The sequence below is a fragment of the Ictalurus punctatus genome, chromosome 17 (genome assembly GCF_001660625.3).
Source record: "Ictalurus punctatus breed USDA103 chromosome 17, Coco_2.0, whole genome shotgun sequence".
NCBI classification, from domain to species: Eukaryota; Metazoa; Chordata; class Actinopteri; order Siluriformes; family Ictaluridae; genus Ictalurus; species Ictalurus punctatus.
In genome coordinates, this window is record NC_030432.2 from 18,066,960 (window position 1) to 18,081,387 (window position 14,428).

The 14,428-nt window shown below is 38.8% G+C and overlaps 1 protein-coding gene across 2 annotated transcripts; it reads right to left on the reverse strand.

The window, feature by feature from the left end:
- Positions 1-2,282: 2,282 nt before the first annotated feature.
- On the reverse strand, positions 2,283-13,567 carry olfml2bb (olfactomedin-like 2Bb). Of its 2 annotated transcripts, none has more exons than XM_053687459.1 (8): positions 13,115-13,567; positions 11,982-12,248; positions 11,158-11,265; positions 10,251-10,412; positions 6,738-6,921; positions 5,441-5,869; positions 3,958-4,134; positions 2,283-3,517 (listed from the first exon to the last, which is right to left on the reverse strand). In XM_053687459.1, exons 1-8 carry the CDS (start codon positions 13,292-13,294, stop codon positions 2,913-2,915), a joined length of 2,112 nt encoding a protein of 703 aa, XP_053543434.1. In that variant the 5' UTR covers positions 13,295-13,567; the 3' UTR covers positions 2,283-2,912. The 2 variants fall into 2 exon arrangements, with proteins under 2 accessions (XP_053543434.1, XP_053543432.1); XM_053687457.1 differs by having other exon boundaries at positions 5,441-5,872; positions 13,115-13,566.
- Between the last annotated feature and the right edge of the window lie 861 nt (positions 13,568-14,428).

Consider the following 14,428-nt stretch of genomic DNA (forward strand, 5'->3'; position numbering starts at 1 on the left):
CTACAGGGTTACACTTCTGAGGTTATTGACCCTAACACACTGACATATTGCCTTTGTGTCATGTTGTTGTGCTTTGTTATAAAGCTATATAATATGCTTACATAAAGAGATATAGTTCTTATTCTTATTTCATTTCAATATTGAGAGATGCTGCTACTTAACATGCCATATGTAAGCCATGGAGTATTTTACAGTAGATTCTCTCGAGATTTGTGAAGGAAAATTAACCAAGCCAACCTGGCTGTAAAGTTTGGTAATGAGTTTCTCAGATGTGTTTTTGAGACCGGGGATCATCTCTGGTGTCTGTGGTCTTGAAAAATCACTGTCTGACAAATAATGGCTTTTACATTTATCCTCTTACTTTAAATGCTTTAATATGTCCACTAACTGCAAGGGTGAAGAAGGTGCTTAAGTATGGGTATTGTGGCAAGATCTTGTTTAATTGAAAGTGGACGTAGTGAAATCAATATTAGAACTAGGGGAAAAACAAAAATATAAACTTCACGTCCTCAGTGAATCTAATGAAATTTACGCTTCAAATGTTTTGTCTGTCTGTGTGATTCTCGTGTGAATGGTCATTCATGAAAAATGTATAAAAAAATAAACATTTTAAAACAAATTTATGGAGATAGAGTAGTGGACTTAGCACACATCCCTGTGTGGAACCAGTCCTGAGAGTGAGGGTGGAGACCGAGCCTGACTGACTGAAGGCGATTAGTGAGAAAATCCATAATCCAGGTGCAGAGGTGAGTGGAGAGGGCCATGTGGAGGAGTCCGGTATGATGATATTGAAAGCAGAAGTATAATCAATGAAGAGTATCCGGACATATGTCCCTCTGTGTTCCAGGTACTCCAGAGCCTTGTGGAGGGCTATAGCAATGGCATCCACTGTAGACCTGTTAGCCATATAAGCAAACTGATGGGGGTTAAAGGTGGGAGGGAGACTGGCTTTAATATGCCTCAATAATAATCTCTCTAAACGCTTTGTGACAATAGAAGTAAGAGCAATGGGTCTGTAGTCATTGAAACGGTCTACAGCAGGCTTCTTTGGGATTGGGATGATAATGGCTGATTTAAGGCAGGGTGGGACAATGCTTGTGACAGGGACAGATTGAAAATGTTTGTAAAGACAGCAGCAAGTTCATAGGCACAAGCCCTAAGTACCTTTAGAAGCACTCCATCAGGGAGTCCATCCTGCAGCCTTCATCGGATTCACTAACTTGAACACGTACCTCACCTCATGTTCCTGTACAGTCAATGTCTGGGTGCATGTATCAGGAGGAGATGTATGTTGGAGAGAAGACTTTGTTTCAAAACTTGCAAAGAAACAGTTTAGCTCCTCTGCCAGTGATGCGCTAGAGTTACAGCCAGTGGTGGCACTGCCCTTGAAGTTTGTAATATGATGTACTCCCTGCCACACCCGCCTTGTGTTGTTGCTAATAAAGTGGTCCTCTATCTTCCTCTTGTAGATCAGCTTAGCATCTTTGATGCCTCTTTTTAGGTTTGCTCTCGCTGTGCTGTAAAGAGCCCTGTCACCTGATTTGAAGGTCATATCATGAGCACAGAGGAGAGTATATAATTCTGACATCATCCAGGGTTTTTGGTTTGGATAGACCTGGATGCGCTTCTCCTCATTGACGATGTCAATACAGCTGGCAGTATAAAACAGAACAATTTGTGTATATTCTGTCAAGTCCTGATGCTTGAATAAGTCCCATTCAGTCCTTGCAAAGCAGTCTTGTAGTTGGAATAGTGCACCCTTAGGTCAAGTTTGAATAGTTTTAGTAATAGGGATACATATCCTAAGACACACTCACTTTAGAATGCTCGCAGTCACCTGATTTCTAACCATGCACACCTGTCACTAATCATTACCAGCGCTATATATTGGACTCTCACTCTCTATCAACACAAAGTGTATGCTCAGTTTGTGCATTCATCTGATACGGTACCAAGTCTGTATATTACTGCGTTCGCTATTCTGGTTTTGAATTTTTGCAAGCCTTTTGACCCTTATCTTTTGCCTAGCCTTGGATATCCTGTTTGCACTTCGCCTGATCCTGTTTGTCTTTTTGACCCTGCTCTTGCTTAGTGATTTAGATTTGTTTGCCTGATTATTTATCAAAATTCAGTCTCAACTGCAATTGCATCCGTCTCAGCCTCCTACCTTCTGACAATAATATTCAGGATGGCCCCGATGCCTAAAGTGTCAACTTGTATATAAAAGTATTTCAAAATAAAAGTATTCAAAAGTATATAAAATGTTTTTACTGAAAACAGAGTCTATTTTTTTTATTTATTATGACTTCATTCATCACTCTACACAAGTACAGGCATGGAATTTATTTTTAAATAAACTACATTATTTACAAAATACATACATGTTTTTAACAAGCCATAACAATAACTTTGTCAGTTTACAAGTTTACTAGCTCACATACTCTCTGTGGTTTTGTATTGACTGTGTCTCCAGTACAGCAGTTGGCGCTGTTTCAATCTCCATGACTACAAGAAGAAGATTGACACTTTTCAAAGTCATCCTTCTTAGAATGAATCTTGGGTACACCTTATTTGCAAAGACGAATCACAGTCATGGTTGGCAAGCGAAGCCTTTTTATGATTTGCGCTTCAATTGCATCGTATTTTTTGTGAAAGCCAGTTGAACGATGTCACCACATGAAGTATGCTGAGGCCTTAACTTAGTGAACATTTTTGTCACATAATGATAAGCACATTAGAGAAACATGCATTTTACACAACAGAACAACAAATAACAATAAAATAGTGTCATGTTATAAAAAATATATACTGACCATGTAGACTGATCTACAATCCACTGAGTCTTGTAATTATTTTACAGAAAGTGCAGAACAGTTATCTAGTTATGATCTAGATATCATCTCATACAGTAATTAATAGGCAAATATGACTTCATAGGTCACTTGATGGCCGTTGTCCCAGGCGTAGAGTGTGCGGTCCTTTGGGTTATAGTCAATTTGTGTGGTATAAGTGTAGTTGTTCACGAAGGGCAGGCGTGGCACCATCTGAGTGTGTGTGTGCGTATCAAAAGCATAGCTAATGGTGGCGTTTATGCGCTCATAGCTGTCCACAGCATACAGGACACCACAGATGACAAAGCTGTTCCCGTAGCTGTTTCTCCTCAGGCCCGTCCTCCATGTGGTCTCCTTCTGCAGATCTGAAGGATTGAGCTTGCTCAGAATAATCACTTCCTGGTGGAAGCCTTCTTCATCTAGAGCTGGATAAACCAGCCACAGGCCACTCTCATCCACAGCAAAGTCAACGTCAGAGTGTCCCCTAAAGCTCCAGGGTGCCTCCTCATCCTCGTGCTCAAACATGGCATCATGCAGCGTGGTCCAAGCCGCCACGTAACGCAGACGCAGGTCATATTTGATGATGTCATGGGAAAACGCCCGGTTATAATAGAAGGCGCCGTTGTATACCACATGACCCGTGCCGATCCAGTTGTAGGGGAGTTTGTAGGAGTGGCTGATGTGCCCTGAGTGGACAGAAAATTAAAAACACTAATATTAATACCCACAATGCCCAGAGTTTGACCAGTATGAAACGAGAACAGCTTTACAAAACCATTATCAGTGCTTTTACTATGATACCATGTTGCTTTTTGGTTTCTAACAGGTACTGGGATTCAAATATTTTAATTTTATGGTAGTTTGCCACCCATGTAGTAAAAACCGCTCATTTAACATCCAGAAAATACAATACAAAAAGAAAAGCAAATTGACAAAATCAGACACATAACAAAATGCTGGTGTATCACTAATAGAGTAGACGTTTGGCCTTAAATGTTCTATGTATGGTCTTCTGTATGATGACCAACACTTAAATCAATCGCATTTAGTCTAAATACAATCTATTATCTTATTAGAATTAGTCTTAGGGGAATAAGTACAGTATTTCTGCTCCCATAATAATCACCTTGCTTGAATGTATCCATATCACGGAATTCCAGTAGATTGCTGCCATAGTAGTAGCTTGTGACATAAATGACATTGCCATTGCCTTTTGGATCCTTCATCCAGGCGCCTTCATTGCGGCCATAAGTATTGTGAGCCACCGGGTCAGCAATAGTTGCTAATGTGTCCTTGCATACACCTACAAATGATAAAGAAATTATAATTATGAAAAAATAATATTGGCAGGAAAATCACAGCATTTTTTGTGACACTTTTGTGCTCCCGAGATAAAAAAAAACTGTTCCATTCAGTAGGCATTACAGTGCCAGCATTCTTCGATTTTGCACAAAATTAAAGCAGCATATATTTCTTCCTTGAAGAAATATAATTCTGTTCACTACTATCCAACAGTTGCCTCCTTACTTTTTTAATGCAGTGATAAATTGCTTGTGTTGAAGTGTTGAAGCAGTATTGATATTCTGTCTCTCTCAAAATGTTGTGGTGTAGGACACTATAACTTACTGTAATCTTGTAGCTATACTCTAATAAAGCAGTCATTTTGGACAAACAGAATCATTTTTTCCTTCAAGCAATTTGGTAGTATTTTACTTCCTAGGCTCCGCCTCCCAAAGGTTTGAATGCAAAATTATTTAAAAATGAATTCACCTAGCATAACAATGTCATTTAAAGGAAATAGTGATGCATTGATATTTTGTACATGTGCATAATTTGTGGTATGCATTAATGAGCAATGAAGGTTGTTATTATTTTGTCTTCTGGGAAACATGTTAATATCTTATGTAGCTTCTGAACAGTACTAAATGAAAAAAAATTAAGATCTTTAAACAAAAGAATAACAATTTACACTGATAATCCTGTTCAAAAGTGTGCACCCCCTGGCTCATAATGTATCGTGTTGCCTTCTTGAGCAACAATGAATGTTTGCACCTTTTGTAATAGTTGTGTACGAGTCCCTCAGTTATCGACTGTATGAAAAGATGGATCTCAAAATCATATAGCCGCTGATGGAAAGGGGGCAAATATGCACAAGATGATAGAAAAGCAAAGAATCTGCAGGATCTGGAGGATTTTTTTAAAAGAAGAGTAGGCAGTTTAACTAATCAGGACAAACATGGGACTTGTGAACAACTATCACAAAACACAACAACGTACCAGTATATAAAAATGTGGCCGTGTATTTATTGGATCAGATAATTCTCCATTATTTTTGGCCTCTCAAGTGCAAAACTAGAGAAGCAAATGTCCGACACTAAACATGTCTTGGCTGATTGAAAACTCAGAAGCGATGTACAGTTGAGTTTTCCTCAACCGATTCCTTTCTGGGTAACTAACATGTTTATTGTTTGTGTTGAAATCTTATTGAATTGAATAGTGAGTTGTTCTATGAAATCTAACTACATGCTATAAATGATCATGATATAAAAATTCATCAACACATGAGCATGTACAAATATACACCGTGATCTAAAACAACTTGAACTTACCAGAATTCTTTGGTGAGTCTGTATTGACTACAGATTCTTCGTCCCAGCTGAGTCGAGATTTCACTGTGTGTTTTCTTGCTGCAGATGTGGAGTTGTGCTGTGGTTTTGGAGCTTTAGGAGGAGCAGAGATGGATGTTGATCTGTTGGTGGTCGCCAGCTGTGTGGTGGTGGTGGTGGTGGTGGTAGTGGAGAAGGTTGTTAAGGACAGTGGTGTTGCTGTGCTGGTTGTAATCATCCTCTCAGTTTCCCAAGACTCCTGTTTAGGCTGCTTTGTGATGGTTAGCACGTTTGTGGTGGTTTCTCTGTTCAGTGTTGGTGCCACGGTGGCTGTAGTGTGAGGGTCTGAGGATTGAGTGTCCTGTTGTTTGGGGATCTGGTCTTCTATTATTAAATCCACTGAACCGTCACCACTCAGCACATCATCTGGTCCTGCTGTGGATGATTAGAAGAGCTTAATAAAAATGTCTATGAAGGTTTTCAATCATCAAGTGTTTGAAATGGAGAGAAATAGAGAGGAAATGAAAGCCAGGATGAAACCCAAAATGGTCAACATACCAGATTTTGCATATTTATAAATAACCTTTCAATGTATAGCATCATAAGAAATTAGTTATACCATAATGTTATGCTATATCAATATAGACATTAAACATGCAAGATTTTTAAAACGGTAGTCTGCTTTTCAAAGAAGCAATAATATGTTCAGATTGTTATTTGAGTAATTTACCTGCTCAAATAAGTAATTACATTGTAATATGGGGAACGCTGCTTAATAATGTAAATCCAATTTTTAGAGCAGTAATAAAGAAGAACATGGTTAAAAACAGAGCGTTGAACAGAATTGCTTTTGCTTGAGGCAAATTACTTTTTGCCGTAGCTCATTAATCCAGCGCTAGAAATTTGGATTCAATTACATAAGAACACATAAGCTGTGGATAGTGACTGAAAGAACAAGGTCTCGAGCACAGGTGGCAGAAATGAGCTTCCTCTGCAGGGTTACTGGGCCGAATGAAGAGGTTGAGTTTGTTCGGGCACCTTACAAAATGCCCCCTGGTCACCTCCAACTAGATATATATCAGGCATGCCCCACTGGACAGATGCCCCAGGGCAGGCCTATCACTTACTAGAGAGATTGTATCTTACAGTCGGTCCCCAGGAAGAGCTGAAATCTATGACTGGGGATAGAGAAGACTTGGCTGGCCTTATCAGCCTGCTGCCACCTGACCCCCACCAGGAAAAGCCCCAGGGGCAAGTCAGCAAGTCAGTATTAACCACAAGCCATGTTGAGCAAACTCACTGATCTGTTCTCCATCATCGTCCTCTTCAGTATCAGCCTTATAGAAGGTCATGCTCCGGATGTTCATCCCATTTGGTCCCATTTTGCTCTTCACTGATTTCTGCGCCTCAGAGTCTTCAACATGACTCCTCTTCAGTTGCCTGCTGGAGTCCTGGCTCCCTACAAACCTCTCCTCATACTTCTTCTGCAAACAAATCATGTTGGATGAATTGTAGGGGGATAACACCGCACCATTATCTGTATCTGTTTAATGCTCCAAATATCTGGATTTAAACTCAAAATGGGTGTGGTCTAACCAGGAACAGTTTTCTTTTCTTTTTTCATATGAACCCTACCACTATGCCCCAGGACCACTGGAAAACACATTAGTTAGTTGCTGTATGGGGGTGGAGGTAGTGGTGTGGGGGTTGTGCACAGAAGTAGAAATGTTTTTTGTTTTTTTTTATGAAGAATTTAATTGGTTCCGAAATGTCATTGGTTATTCCCCGAATATAAATAAACTAGTAGCCAAATTTAAACACTGACCAAACAATTACTGAGGATGAATTTATGGACACTGTAAATGCATGTGGTGTATATTTGTCCCGTGAGCTTCATATTTCTCTGCTCACTCATGCCTACATCATAGTAAAAAGGAATAGTGTGCCCTGTGTTCATATCCATATTTTATCTGTTTAGAACACATTATCTGAACATTCCGATTAATGCATTTGTATTCAGCTACACCTCTAGTTTACATACATTACCAAAAGTGATTTTATGCATTGCCCTTCTTTAGTTTTGCACTGGAGCTGTGTGGCTAATGTGGGCTGGCATGCTCCTCATAACTCCAGAACACATCTGAGGGAGCAGATTTCAGAGACCACACATCTTGGCTGATTGACTGCTTTTGGGGTGAGGGGGAAAACTGTGCATTTATTTTTTTTCGATGAAATAAAATGAATCCTTTAATAATAAGCTACATTGTGAAATACGGAGGAATTAGGCATAGATTAATGCTTGAGACAGGCTTTGGGGAAGCTGGATTTGATCTACAGTAATAATACTGTATTAAAGTCCACCAAGCTGACACAGGAAAGTTGAGTAAAGTTTTCCACAGAGTTGGAACTTAGTGTGACGCTTGGTTAGCCCTGCTAACAACTGTATCCTTCCAGTATGTGTGTGTAATTACATGTTACACTGTGTGTTCAGACTTTGGCTTAGGTATGCTCTGTGTTTGGTGGTGGTGGTTTTAACTTAATTTTAACACTAACAGTGCTTTAAAGTCAAAATGTGTTATACCGTGTGTGTGTGTGTGTGTGTGTGTGTGGTCAGAAAACTCCTGGGATTTTTAGACTGTAGTGGTTAGTGGATGGAGGTTGCAACGTGTGTGTTATGGGTTCAGCATTTCACACAGGGCATGCTGGGAACTGTGAGATCCTTTACCTTATTCAGTGAGTTTATAGCAAATAGCAATCTTATTTAATATACCTAATTTAATTAACAAATATACAGTGTCAGACAAAAAGGTACTAAACTTACCTGGTCACAGGGTCACCTGCTCATCATTTGTATATATACATACATACATACATACATATATATATATACATATAAACACACATATATATATATATATATATATATATATATATATATATATATATATATATATATATATATATATATATATATATATATATATATATATATGCGGTTGCTATTCAGGCACACTGGAGTTGTTATGTATAGTACAAGAACAATGGTGGATTGCATGTTAATAGACAATAGACTGAACCAGGAACATGTTCCAGTGAATACGCCCTTGTAGTCTGTCTGGACCTGCAGCTTTCCTTATGTTCCTTATTTTAAATATTATTTTAAATATACACTATATTCACATTACCAAATGAAAGGTACAAGAGATGTGACTATCACCACAGCAACAAGGAAAAGCACAATTTTGTACAATTTGTTGTTTTTCTTTTTAAGAAAATTTAGCAGCTAGTTATGTTTAATGTTTATTGCTAGGTTACTGAATACTGGACTAACAAAAAAGGTTCATGAAATCCTGTCCTTAAAGGTATTAGAGTCTTGTGTGAAGCAGTTAGTGTCCACCAATGGCCTGCAGGAAACTGTCTGTGGTTGGTAATCTGCCATGTGAGTCAAATTGCCTCTTTCTGTGAAGGTAATGTGGTTCTTGGCTGTGCTTGTTGAGAAAACATGCCAGAATAGCCTGGCTGAAGTTGGGGTCTCCCACTTCACTATCGGACATCTGTCCCTGGTGTGATAGTGTCTGGGAGCTACCACAGTGCATGAAAGTGGATACAGGTGCGTTCTGTATGTTTATGCGCATACTATAACTTACAAGACTGACACAGAACCTCTGTAGTCCCTTGAGGAAGGTACTTTATCCTTAACTGCTCAGCTCTGTGCTTGGATTGGATTCTGCCTCACTTCACAAGTACTGAATAATTGAATGTGATTGTATGAGAAGTACTTTTTTATTGTTGTTTCTCACACTTTTGTCATAGCCGATCTCTACTCGATAGCTAGTTACTGTACTAAGCTAACAATCTGGACAATCTTAATGCTAATACAGACTTCCTCCATCTGGGAAACCACATCTTTTTGAAATGCTGTTCCTGAACTGACTAACTGAAAATGCTTGGAGAAGACTGCCAACTGCCCATGATATGTAAATAAACTAACATGCTACATTTGGCAAGCCGCAATCTATCATGTGAGACCTGTTATTCCCACCCAGAGAACAGGGCCAGTAATGCTCTCATTGGGTGTTTGTACAGATGAGAACACAGCAGTTTCACTTGAGTATGGACCAAAACCATCTGTGTGATGAGATCTGAACGGTTTCAATCGAACTACGGCACAGTTTATTGCAGTGTGAAAGAGATTCAATCCTGAATCAACCCATCTGCAGGATGTGAGCCAAACATAACCTCTGTTTTGGTTTCAGAATTTTCTTTTGTAGATATGAGCTGCTAAGTTGAACTGCGAGGACAGATCTATAGCTGCGCAAATGTCATGTGGTATGTAAACTACTTTAACATCCATCCATCCATCCATTTTCTGTACCTCTTATTCTACAGAGGGTCGCAGGGAGCCTGGAGCCTATCCCAGGGGACTCAGTGTGGGAAACACCCTGGATGGGGTGCCAAACCATTGCAGAGCTCAATCACACACACGCTCACACACGACGGACAATTTAAAGATGTCAATCAAATGCCTACAATGTATGGCTTTGGACTGGGGGAGGAAACCAGAGTACCCAGAGGAAACCCCCAAGGCAAACATATTAGCCACTAAGCCACCATACCCCCCCACAACCCCACCCACTTTAACATGTAATTAAAGTTTTTGGTGTATGGTAGTGTTTAGAATTTGTTTTCTAACACATTTCAGTGTGGGAACTGCATACTGTATATGTGGTCTTGTGCGTGTATGTGTGTGTGTGTGTGTGTGTGTGTGTGTGTGTGTGTTGGCTTTGGTGTATCTCAGCATAATCTCTCTCACCTCTGTGTGTGAGAAAGCTGCAGCGACTTTATTCTGCAGTGAGGGCTCCAGCTCGCTCAAACGTCTTTTCTTCTCCAGGTGATGGTGGTCACGTGAGTCCTTCCCTTGCTCTTTCTCTCCTTTCACGCTCCCTTGCTCCTTTGTCACATTTCTGGAAAATGACTGGAAGGAAAAGATTTGCTCAGCAGTGGTCCAGGGTGAAAACATATTGAACTCGAATGCCCTTTATCTGATGCCAATAGAGAGGAGTCGAGGGGTAATTCTTAACATGCATTCTTCTTCAAAACCTAAAATGGGTTGCAGTCTGTTCCACACATTGTTCTATCTTACTCCAAATGTAGTCATTCAACCAAGATGTACAGTATGTTCAGTAACTCACAATCTCTTGTTATACCACAGGACTGTTGAATTCAGATTTGGTTTGGTTTAAATTTTCTGTAACAGCAGCTCAGACAGTCATGTTTTATTGCTCATTTAGCAACTGTGAAGCCATGTACTGTATGTAAAAACCATCAGACACCTAATATGTCTAATATATTCAATATTTTTGACATATGTGTGCAAATTTCATTTTTAGCTACGTATATTATTCCGTTTACGTTGTTCTAAACTGATTCTGTTCAACCATCCATTCAGTTGGATGTGTATATTTTGCACATATATTTATAGTCTAGTTTATCTGTAAATCTGCACTTATAGCCTTATGCATACTGTTCATTGTACTCAGTACACCTGTACAGTATATTTGAAAGTCTATTTGAGTTATTTCACCTGCTATTTTTATTTCTATATTTCTGTCCTACCCTTATTTTCATGCAAGCTACTCCAACTAATCAGTCAATTAAAATAAAGTGTTACTAATCTCTGGTAAAAGATCTCACAATGGAGAAGATTGGAGAACATTTACCTTTTCTATGTTTTCCACACGTGCCAGGAGTTTAGTGGTGACTGAGTGCAATTTTAGCAGATCCATCCCATACAAAGCCCCCTCGAGCAAGTCCATGATGGTGGAAAGCTGTTAAAGGAACATTCTCTGGTCAAAAGAAACCCCATGATGTAGAAACAACCAGCTGGCTTTAAAGTAATGGTTTAAGAGAAAATCAGTTTGCACAATTTCCCCGTAAACCCAAATGTATCAGATCAGACAAGATATGTATGTTTGGTGTCTGAAGTTTGCTTCCTTTAGTAGTAATGGGAGTCAGTCTCACTCAAAAACAGTACTTATGTGTGATCACGGTTTAGAACACAGTGTGACTTACATGTTTATCTTTAAACACTAACAAAACTTGTATAGCTGTATAGCTGAACACTATGACATGGTGACTGGAATCACTACTGTATATTCCTTAGTACAGATTCATATATTCCAATCCCAGGCTCCGCCCTCCACATTTTGAAGGTGCACTTGTACCAGGTTTTACAGATAAAGTAATAACACAGCTTCTCTTTGATCCTCGTTATAAATACAGATGATCTCTGCTATTCCACTAAACTCTTTCTTTTAAAATAAGAATATGGGCGTGTATTTATGAAAACGTCTTTCATTACTTATCCGTTACACTATCCAGTGCAAAACTATAGCCTGAATGCCTTAGCGCCATTTGTTTTGAGTGGAACGTGTATATTTAATTTTCAAAGAAGCAGCTGCAATGAGTGCAATGCAAAAAAGACCACACAAGCAGCCCTGAAAACTTGAGAAGGTCAAAAATACATTTTGTTCCTCCTATTTACCTTGACATCATCTTTCCCAGCCTCTTGGAGCTTCTTAAACCTGAAGTCTCCTTCGCAGGGATTGAGGGCAGATGGAGGGGCGATGCATGCACACTTCTTACAATTGGGTCCTGAGGTCACTGTCTCCACTGTGTAGAAATCCTCAAGCTTTCCAGTCCCTTCTTCAATACGCCTGCAGGCGCTCCTGCTCAAAGGCCTGACCACACATTTACAGCGGCAATCCGGGCCCTCTGAGAGAGTCTTCACTTTGTCATAGTCACCTAGGAGCTGAAGGGTTAAGCCAACAGTGTTAGATTAAGAAGTCCAGAATAGATATGAGTCACTGTGAACTGGTGTGAACCTTAATATTCTCTTTATGTTGCCTTCACACTGAGTAATGTACTGAAAGTTGAAATGATATGCATGAATCTGTCATTTTATGCATCCATGGTAGTTTTTATTTTTGTAGCACCTCAACCAAAATGTGGTGGATTTGGACAGAGAAACATGGAAACTTTGTGGAAGACACACACATTTCTTTGACTAGTTTCTTAAAGTAGTGCCTTAACAGTACATAGATTAAAGGAGAAAACTGGAACTGCTGTGTTTCCTGCCCTAACAGATCAGTTTAATGACACATTGCTTGAGCAGTGATAGAGCATGAAATTATTACTGTTGAAAAAGCAATAAAGCAATATAGTTTGATCAAACTGTTGCAGATTGAGTAAACATATCCAGTATTTTGCAGGCATTAACTGAATTTGCTTTTGCAGGACTTTGTAGTACAATATTTTGTGGTGTGGTGCATTTTTCTAACAGATCTACTTTAACATCATAAAGAGCTTGACCTCTGGTTTGTGCCATAAAACACCAAAGTATGCAAAGTGTCTCCATGGGTAAGGCAGACCAGACAATAGGCAATTTTCTCATTTAAAGACAGCAATTTCTGCACTCAAAGGAAACAAAATGGTGTACACCCAAACTGTTTTTTTTGTTGTTTGTTTGTTTGTTTGTTTGAAAATCCAGATTTTTTTTAGCTTTGCTTGTGCATACCTCAATACCTTGGAGAAATCTTTCCAAACTTTTAAACCTTTACCTTATTTGATACACTGCTGCCACAGTAATCTCTATCACCTGGCCTTCAGCAGCTTTACCTGGGTTAAAACGTTCTCCTGATTGTCTACTTCTTCCTCCAACTGTGCATCTTCAAATTCTTCTGAAAAAACTTGGTTTTGTTGGGACAAGCTTTCCATCACACCAGTCCACGCCAACGGTACGAAGCAAAGTGTACCACTCCAAGCCAAAAGTAACAGCCTTAATGAAAGCATCATCATGCCGGCTATCCAAAAATGCACAAATAACCGGTAAAGGGTCCTAATGTGATCTCTTCTTAATTCACAGTCCAAAAAGCTTTGTATAAAATATATAAATTAAAGAATAAATTAACTGAATAGTCTACTAATCCCTCCAAAGTGTGAAGAGCTTCTGTGACGTAATACACAACCTGTTTAATTAGAAGAAGAAAAAATACTGCTGTTGTGCAGTCTGTGCAGGCTGTGCAGGTTGTGCTGTAGCTTTGGATATTCTCTGATGAATGGATCCCTGAAAGGTCAGCCGGCTTGGAAGAAGGAAAGTGGGAAGGATTTGACTCCATCACTGCAGATGGGGAGGAGTCAGAGGATTACAGACTAGAGCACATTTTTGCTCCCACTGCACTGCACATTTTAGTTTTTCCTGCTCTAACACACATTTAACCTCTTAATGGGATTGTTATGAGCTGATCAGCTGAGCCAAGGGTGTCTTTTGTTTAACTGTAATTTACCAGCATATTTGTCAGAAGTGCCCTTTAATCACCAATAAATGAGACAGTTATCTCTAAGAGGCTCATTTTTATTTGTTGTTCCTGGCTAGATGTTTAAAAAGATTGTAATATAACATAACATGATGAAAATGATCATAATATAATATATAACAACGTATAGCATTAACATAACATAACAGGGTTGTATTACAGTGCAGCAATGCTGCACATGAACACTTCTTGACTATATATTTTTTCACTTTATAGGCAGATTTGGGAGATATCATAGACTGTGTAACACAAACAAATCTCTATGGATATTAGCAAGACTGCATGTATACATTTTGTGCATATTTTGTAATAGCCTTCTGCATTGTAAATATTCATTCTGATATCATTTAATATCAGTATTCTACCCTGATAGATCATATGTGTATATTATACAGTATGTGTATAATAAGTTCCACACTATTTCTAGGAAATAGATAAATGTACAGCTCTCACTTGCTATTATAAATAAGAATAGTGGTCAATTTCTATCTAAAACATTGTCAGAGATGTACAGTCCAACGTTTCAAGCAAATAGTACTAATCTAATAATAATAATAATAATAATAATAATAATAATAATAATAATAACAAAATAGCAATTATTATTATTATTATT